The sequence below is a fragment of the Rhipicephalus sanguineus genome, chromosome 2, assembly GCF_013339695.2.
Source record: "Rhipicephalus sanguineus isolate Rsan-2018 chromosome 2, BIME_Rsan_1.4, whole genome shotgun sequence".
NCBI classification, from domain to species: Eukaryota; Metazoa; Arthropoda; class Arachnida; order Ixodida; family Ixodidae; genus Rhipicephalus; species Rhipicephalus sanguineus.
Genome location: NC_051177.1, coordinates 98,544,364 through 98,553,607, shown reverse-complemented (window position 1 = coordinate 98,553,607; position 9,244 = coordinate 98,544,364). Strand labels below are relative to the sequence as shown.

At 45.3% G+C, this 9,244-nt stretch overlaps 1 protein-coding gene across 2 annotated transcripts in view; it reads left to right on the top strand.

The window, feature by feature from the left end:
* Positions 1-5,608, top strand: part of LOC119383451 (uncharacterized) — an 83,198-nt gene extending 77,590 nt beyond the window's left edge. For both annotated transcript variants that reach the window (XM_037651583.2, XM_049412515.1), the window contains one exon: positions 5,404-5,608. In XM_037651583.2, coding sequence (XP_037507511.1) covers positions 5,404-5,592 — 189 coding nt within the window. In that variant the 3' untranslated portion in view covers positions 5,593-5,608. The remainder of the gene's footprint in view (positions 1-5,403) is intronic.
* The last annotated feature ends 3,636 nt before the right edge of the window (positions 5,609-9,244 follow it).

Genomic DNA, 9,244 nt, shown 5'->3' with positions numbered 1-9,244 from the left:
GCTGTCCAATAAACCGCTTAACAAATTGGTGGAGAGTGCTGTGCTCCCATTCAATGCCCCTGGAGCTTCGTTCCCGTACTCTGCCATCTACCATGCCTCAAGACGCCGCTCAGCAAACGCGGCCTCCTACACCGACCACATGTGCCGGTGTCCCACGCATCCGCGATCCACCTATCTTCACTGGCGCCGATGGCACCGACGTGGAGGACTGGCTCGCAATTTACGAGCGCGTGAGCGTACCCAACAAATGGGACGAAGCAGGCAAGTTGAGCAACTTAGTCTTCTACCTCGCGGGAGTAGCAAGCTTGTGGTACAACAACCACGCGTCCGATTTTGCTACTTGGTCGGATTTCAAGACCGCCGTCATCAACGTTTTTGGCCGCCCTACAGTTCGTAAGCTGCAAGCAGAACAGCGCTTACACGAACGAGCTCAGCAGGCCGGTGAATCTTTCACCAGTTATATCGAAGACGTCCTGGACTTGTGTAAGAAAGCCAATGACACCATGTCCGAGTCTGACAAGATTCGGAACATTATGAAGGGCATTGACGACGATGCCTTCACCATGTTGCTCGCTAAAAATCCTTCCACCGTGGCCGAGGTCATAACACTGTGCCAGAGCTACGAGGAGCTCCGCCGGCAAGGTTCAATGACCCGTCGCTCTCCATCACGCGACGAAGAGCTTGCTGGCTTGGCAAGCTCTCCCCCTGGCTTGCAAGCAAACTCAAGTATATATATACATATATATATATATATATATATATATATATATATATATATATATATATATATATATATATATATATATATATATATTATATGGGTCATTCCATACCAAATCACCCAGCGTTTTTCAGACCATCACAAATATGGCTGAAAAAATTTCCACGTTTTTCTTGAAGTTGGAAACTCGTTCTGCTCGTTTATTTGTGTTCCCAAAAATTTTCCCGCCTATTTGTGAGAGTCTGCAGTTTTGCGCTGACTGAGCTCAAGGGCATCAAAGAACAATTTTTTTGAAAGGACGTTTATGGGATGAACTCGATAAAATGGTATTTCCAGCAAGCTAATGGAGTGGTGTAACTGTAAAAATAATGACTCATTTATGCATGTCGATTCTTCGAGGGCTTTTCGCACGAGCAAAATTGAATAAAGTTGCAAAGTTTGGCTTTTTTTTCCAGGAACAAGGCAAATTGAAAGGGTAGAAGGGAATTATATGCTGGTGGCCTGTTCGACATACTACAAAAGAAAAATAATTTAGTCGCTGAAGGTGTAGCAGATCGTCTGAAAAAAAATTGCCAATTTCCCTTTTGAGAAAAGCTCTGTATTCAGCATGAAAAATCTTGCCTTGGTGGTCGGACTAAAAATATGCACTATATTTTATTTGAAAGCCCTATGTATTAGCTGAATATAAGCAAAGTTACAAAAGGATATTATTTTTTTTAATTTGAGAAATATTTTTTTGAAATTCTGTATCTCCACCAGCTTTTTGCCGACGTAACTCAAGCGGCATGAAGCATTCGCAACGGCAATCTTCAGCCCATGCCCGCTTTCCTGGGATGCAAACGTCAAACATGGTATTGTCTATAAAGCCATGGAAAAGGAAATGGGGTTGCTGCAAAACGAGGGAGGGAAAGGACAGCGGGAGGAAAGACGGAGAGCCGCCGGAGGCGGGCGAGGCGGGCGGGTAATGCCCGTATTATCTTCGTAGGGTAGAGAAAAAGGCGGCTTCAGCAAGCGACCAAAAAAAAGGGGGAAGTAGAATTGTCGCTTCTACACATCACACACAGGGCGGCCAGGTTCAGATGGTTCAGCGGTTAGCTCGCGGCGCCGGGCCGTACACACACGAGAAGAGATGTATACGACCCGCTCCAGCTTTGGGAAAACCCTGGCCACGATACAAGGCTAACAGTACCCCCTCTTCCTTTCATGCAAAAAAAGAAAAAAGAGAGCAAAAGCATGAGCCGGTTGATGCATGTGGCACCGATTTGGTCTATTTTGACGCGCTCGATCGTTTACTTTGCGTCCCGCGCGTCTGAACTCACGTGTGAATAAATAAATAAATAAATTATTGAATTCCATTTCTGGGCGCTACGATTGGTCACGGAGGCACGTCAGTCGCCCAGGGCTCTCGTTGATTCCGTGGGAGATTGAGTTGAATTTGTTTATGAAATATCACTCCCGCTGTTCGCGCTCACATGTGTTCTGGAAGCCGGATTGTAGAAGTATGACACATGTGCTCGAAAGAGTGACCGGGCAGATTAATGTGTTCGGAGAACGGCAAATTAGGGAGGCCTTTCACATGTGCCCTGTGGTTGTTGAACCGTAAACGGAGTGCGGTTTCTGTCTGTCCAATATATTCCTGTTTGCACACTTCACAGCGAATTTTGTGTACCACATTGGACGAGTCACAATTAAGGTCGTCTTTAATTTTATACTCAAAGTCCGAATAGGAGGCTTCGGCCGTATTTGTGGTCACCATATGTTTGCACACCCTGCAGCGATGTTCCCCGCATGGTCTACAGCCCTGATGGTGGTCGGATTTGTGTGTTTTCGCCCTGACCAGCAAGTCTCTCATGTTTTTATTTCTTCGGTAAACCACCTTGGGCGGGGTTTGGAATACGGTAAAGAGTCGGTAAATGTTATCGAAGGGTGCAGGGAGTTGAAATCAGAGATGAATTTTGAAAGGCTATACTCACCATCAGCCCACACGAAGAATATATCATCCAGAAAACGTCGCTAGAATATCGGTTTGGATGGAGAAATTTCGAGGAAAGGAATCTCTAAAGATGCCATGAAAATATTTGCATAGTTCGGGGCCATTTCGGTTCCCATGGCAGTTCCGTTGACTTGTAGGTAATGTATGGTCGAATTCAAAGTGATTATGTTTGAGTACAAGATTTAGGAGCACCTCTAAAGCGCTTTCATCGCACTCACTCGTCGATTTACTTTTTCCGTAGGCCGCGATTGTGGCGGCGATTCCTTCGGTGTGCGGAGTGTTGGTGTACAGCGATGAGACATCCATGGTGACCAAATATCTTCCTAGCGGTACAACAAGGTTTGAGACTTCTCGAAGGAAGTGGCTGGTATCTTTGACATATAATGGGAATGATTCTGGGATGTGCTTAATGAGGTAATCGATGAAACTAGAGATTTTCTCGGTGGCGGGGCCACTGCTAGAAACTGTAGGTCGACCAGGATTGTTAATCTTGTGAATTTTAGGCAGTAAACAGAAGCGGCCAGGGGAGGAGTTGCCCGGTGACATCATTTTAATCATAGGATACGTTATCTTACGGCTTTTACGTAATGAGGTTAATGAAGCTTTAATTTCCCTTTCATGTTCTCCTGTAGGATCATAAGGGATCTCTTTGAAAAAATTTTGATCTGCCAGTTGGCGAAGCTCTTCCTTTATGTAGTCAGTCCTGTCGAGCACATCCACGGCGCCACCCTTATCGGCCGGTTTGACAATGATGCTCGGCTGTCACTTAAGCTGCGTAAAGCCTCCCGTTCCTCCCTGGACAGATTGTGGCGAATAGGTTGGTGTTTTTGAAATTCCATGATTATATCTCCCTGTACGGCTGAAATGTACATGTCTAAATATTTGACTCGTTGCTCGCTTGGAGTCCATGATTTGTAGGAAAATTGATTTGCTTGTGTGCTGCTTCGGTCATGAAAATATTCTTTTAGACGCAATGTTCTGGCAAAGTTGTCCAAATCTTGGTACAGCTGAAATTTGTCAATTCTTCCAGAGGCGGGACAGAAGGTTAGACCTTTTAATAGCAGCTTTATTTGCGCAGGTGTCAAAGGTTCACTAGACAGGTTAACCACATTGGTGACACCGGTGTTATTCAGGGGCGATTTACGGGAGGTTACAGTTTGATTTATATACTTTGTGGAAGGATCATTGGCGGGACTGTTCGATGCCGGCCACGCGCCGTCATGCTTGAATTTCCTTTCCTTTTTGCCCTGAATCGTACATCGCTTTTGCTCTTCGTATTTGACAAGCTCTTCAGTTTCTAACTGCGTCAAACTCGACTGATTTATCCGCGCCTGTTCTTTCTTTTTAAACTCCGCCGCTCTACGTGTGCTGTGCTGTATTAAGACCCGCGTAAGCTTAAGATATGCATCTTTTAAGATATTGCTCCACTGCTGCTGTTCATTTTTGTCAAAGGTACCCGTTGCAGGTTGCAGTTGAACTCTTATACCCTTTGGTGTGAAGCCCGATGAGATATAGGTTTGTAGGTTTGAAGCATGCATTTGAAATCTGACGCACTTATCAATTGTCTTCCTTAAGGCCATAAATTCGCGAGACCAACATGTGCTGGAGCGGGTCGTACCTGATGTGTTGGTCAGTCAGTCCCTGCATGGGGAGGCAATGCCACTGGCAGCCTCCGTGTGGCCCCGAGCTGTGTCGTAGGGGCTGGTGCTCCTAGGGCCATGCGGGGCCCTCGTCGTCGGATGCGGGTCCCGTTTGCTTCGGGGATGTTGGGGCAATCGCCACGCGTCGGGAAATGTTGAATCGCAGGACTAGGGAGACCCAGGGGCGCATGATGCAGACAGGTTGACGGCGACCTCACCGCATTTTGCAAAAGCAGGCACCTCAGGTGGCTAGCGATGAGGGCAACACCTTCAAAACTCGGATGGAGACCATCGGCTGCAAGTACCCGGCCAGGAGAAAACCATTCCAAGGCGTGGTCGATGAAAAACAACTTGCTACTTCGACGGCAATGCGCTCGAAGCCGGTGGTTGAAGCGGCCCGCTTCCCTGTTGAAGCGTATGACGGAGGGCCGGTTGAGGCATGCGCGGTGGCGGTAGCACCAAGGCGGGCATAATTTTCATTATTTCTGGGCGGAGTTCCATGATTCTCGTCAACATGTCCTTGTACTTTTGGAAAACGACCGCGGCTGGTGAGGATCCAATGTCGTTGGTGCCCACGTGTAACACCAAAGTGGTCACTGTGCGTGGAATGAAGTCGAGCAGTGAAACGATTTCTTGCACTGACAGTCCACACTGAGAAACGAAGATTGGCGTGTTCATTCAACGAGGGTCGAAGTGGTTGAAGAGGCACTTTGATTAGGAGTCGCCGATGATGGCTGAAGTTGAGGCATGATGCGGGAATTTCCATGTTGTTTCCTTGCAGCACTTGCAGTAGCCATGATTATAAAATGGATAAAGAGAATTTCTTATGGCTACCGCAATAAAAATTGTGAAATATATATATATATATATATATATATATAGAGAGAGAGAGAGAGAGAGAGAGAGAGAGAGAGAGAGGGGGGGGGGCGGTTCACTGGCACATTAACATCGCATCTCAGTTTAAAAATTCAAGAGCCACCGTAATGTTGCTTTATGTACACTCCGTGTGCACCTAACAAAAGATTCGGCTTCTCTTTTTCTACCTTTAGACTTGCAAGTTTCAAGGGAGAATCAATTATGCTGGATACTTTGCTTATAAGGACAGCAACGGGTACCACAAAGTAGGCGTTGGACATCTGCACAACTCACGAAAGGGATTGGTGAAGCTCGCTGAATGGTATCTGGAATACTTTGTTGAAGGTACCTACGAACAACGAATAATTGTCTCGGTCGAATAAAGTAGTGTCCGCGCAAGTTGTACGTCTCCCTGTTTTATGCACCATCAGCGCCGCTTTTTTTTTTTGTTGACATGATGTCAGGAGATACTGGCGCACAAATAAGGCGCCCGCTACTCCTTAGCTCTTAGAGGTGTCTAACAAAGAGCACATATGGTCCAAATTTTTAAGCACAACTAACCCGCCGTACATACACTATGCAACTTAGCGTAACAGTCAAGACATAAAATAACTGTCAAAACAACATAAACAATCATATATATGTTTAAACACAGTGATGTTAAAAAAAAGCAACCGTTGCATAGCATAACCAAGACAAAAATAGTCAACATGCACACGAACATACACTGTGCCATTAAAACAAAGCAAAGCTTAAGTGCTCTACTAACGGCCAAGAATGCCACTGTCTCCAAGAAAAAATTTCGATGCTTTTAAAGCACACTTCGTAAACCTCTTGTTGGCTACGGGCCCAGAAGTTTCGTTAAACTTAGTGGTCTGCGGTCTAATGTCAGTAACGATGATTGAAGTCAGTGTCTTGGTGCGTCCTGTTGTGGGTATTCTAGAAGGAGGTGATATATGTCTTCATCTACGAATCCGCAACCATATTCAGGAATTTCAGCGCGGCCAATTCTGTGTAAAAAATGCTTGGTGTAGGCAGTGCCTAGCCTTAATTGATGAATAAGGGTTTCCACACTTCTGTCTAAAGATAGCGGAATTTCAAATTGAATAAGTGGATCAATATGATATAAATCAGAGCTTTTAGAATTTGGTCAAACCATGTATTTCTACACATATTGAAATATTTTGGCATTAAAATGCTGCGCAATTCATTTTTCGATGTGGGAATAGAAACCATATCATTTTTGCGAAGTGCTTGTGCTCTTCATCAGCTGCTGTGTTGCCAGGAATGTTGCAATGTCCCGGTATCCACTGGAACAATATTTCATGATGCTTTTGATTTGCCTTGATGAGCTCTTTAACTCTCTCGTAGATCATACTATTATTGATTGTTTGCCGCTTATGCTCAGCAGAATGTATACACCTATAATATTTTAAACTTTAACAGCATTGTCAATGCGCAAACTTGTTTGTGATAAAGATACGTAGGGTGGCTATTAACATCAAGCTGCGATATTACGTTCTCCAGAAGAACCAACACCACAGCTCTGTTGCAGAATCTTAATGCTGAAATAACTGAATATATCCGCCCATACCAATCTCAGCACAAAACCTTGCGCATCTTCTTCGAAATATGTTACATATTTACAGTAAGTGCGTACAGTAAGTGATGACCTTATCCTTATCCTTAGCCTTATCCCAGTACTACAAAATTTACACACCAATCGACACTCAAATACCTCATCCCTGTACTACAATACAATTGTTCACGCAAAAGGAAAGTTCATAAGTCATAAATGTTCACACACGCGAAACGTCCATGCTTCACAGAAGAGTTCATCAAGGTTATTACATAACAGTCACGGGAAATTTGCCCGTACTATAGAGCTGACTGTCATATTCGCAGAAAGAAATGCTGATAGGCACAAAACACAACACACGAAAACAGAGGAAACATGTGACAGGGAGTATTTTTAAATGCGAAGCATTTCTTAGCGAACCTCTGGCACTTTGAGCGTTTCTATCTACGTATCTATCTATCTATCTAGCCGCCTACGTCTGGGTGCTCTCATGATCGCCTCCTTAACTTGGTGTAGACCAAAATTTGCATGGGAGGGTAAGAGGATTTGACAAATATGACGGCCGGGTCATGGCATGAATAACGTTAAAATCTTGTCGCGTACGTCGTCAAACCCTTTCCACTAGACACGTGTGGCACATACCCGTTGACCACGGGCCGCGGTGTACGGGTATGCGCCACAGGTGATTGACAGTTTATATCTACCCAGGAACGGCAAGAACAGACATTGTTAACTTAAATTCTAGAGCGTTAAGAAAACCAACATCGGCAGCGCTGACTCAACGAATGAAAAGAATGAAAATTAGGATCCCATCAGGAATCGAACCCAAGCATTCTGCGTGGCAATCAGGTGTCCTACCACTGAGCCACGCCAGGTCTATAAGCTGGTTTGGAAAAACAGCCTACGCAGGCGTAATATCGGTGCATCAATTGTGGTTGTGGTGCTGGCTATCTAATTTTACAAGAAAGCAATAAACACTACATGATAATCCTACAATGTCTACTCCTACGATACAGGCGTCATATCAGATTAACGTCTGTAGTTCCAGTGTTGGCTCCGCTTTTATAGCAGTCTAATAAACATTACGTTTGTATTCCTATGATTCAGCAAGCTATATTGAAGCCTTGCTCGACCCCGGAGGAATGCATTGACGAAAGTTACGTATGATATCCACATCACCGCACCGTAAAGTGCACTTAGTCCGCCAGAACGACGTAGTGTCCTCTTCATTTCTTACGAGTCTGGGCGATGGCCTCGTGCTGACCGAGGATGATGCCAGATTGATTGACAGCCGCTTTTTAGCATCCACGAATTCCAACAGCTCTACTATGCCACATACTTCACTGCATATGGACGCCTGGTCACCACGATCACGACCGGATCCTATAACAAGTCATGGCCAGCTGCTGGTGCTCACTGATCACGGTGATGATGCCCTTGTTCAAGAACTGTTAAGAACTTCTTGCACACATGCACACGGGTTCGTGAAACGTGCGTGCGTTCTCGGGACACGTATAAGCACTACATATCAGCTTACCGCTTCTGGTGTTGGTAATACCCACGTTGCCATTGGCAGCGTTACCCAACCGTAAACAACTGTTTATATAACACATATGCGGCTCCTCAACATATATGTGTGTGTATAGAACTTATACAAATCTTTAGCGTCATTTTGTAACATCTCGCTCAGTAAAAAAAGTTGCGCCACAGTCACCTACCCACCGCATGCTTCGCATAACATCGACTCCCAAGGTACGTGGGATCTGCCGAATTTTTTTTAATAAACAATATGAACAATAATTTTTTATCTGATTACGTATCTTTCTGATATTTCTGATTCCCCTAAAAAAATTCCAGGCCTGCGCTGAAACAGCAGCACAGTCACAGAGAAAGCTGGAAGAGCGGCATTTCTAGAGCCCGTTGCAAGCTCTCTTGGGGCTACTAATACCTAGCAAGGTACCCACAACGCCATAGGTCACAATTTTTGTGAAGCTGGGAAGCACCTACTAAGCCATTATTCGTCATTCTGCGGAGAAGCGAGGTACCAACTAGACGTCTGTAAGGCATTATGTGCACTTTGTTGACGCGACGACTGATGACGATGAATAATTATGGCTCGGCCCTTTGTAGTGGGTTGGAAGCTTTAAACGTCCCACCAGTTATGCAATTTGCGTTGGGTGACACCCGGTCGCTATTACCCTCTCCCACCATGCTGTATAACATACGTTGACGTCGGAGAGAGAGGAGGAGGGCGAAGAACTTTACTGAGACCCCGAGGAAATGGATCATGCGCTTATGGGCTTCCTTAGCAACCAATACAAGTGCACTTGCGAGGAACCCACTACGCTATAAATCATTGTAATTTTAAATGCGGAGCATTTCTTAGTCGCACCTCCGGCGTCGGCCGCCGTCCACACCCCCACTGCGCATGCTTGGCTCGTCTCGTGCCGGCAGCA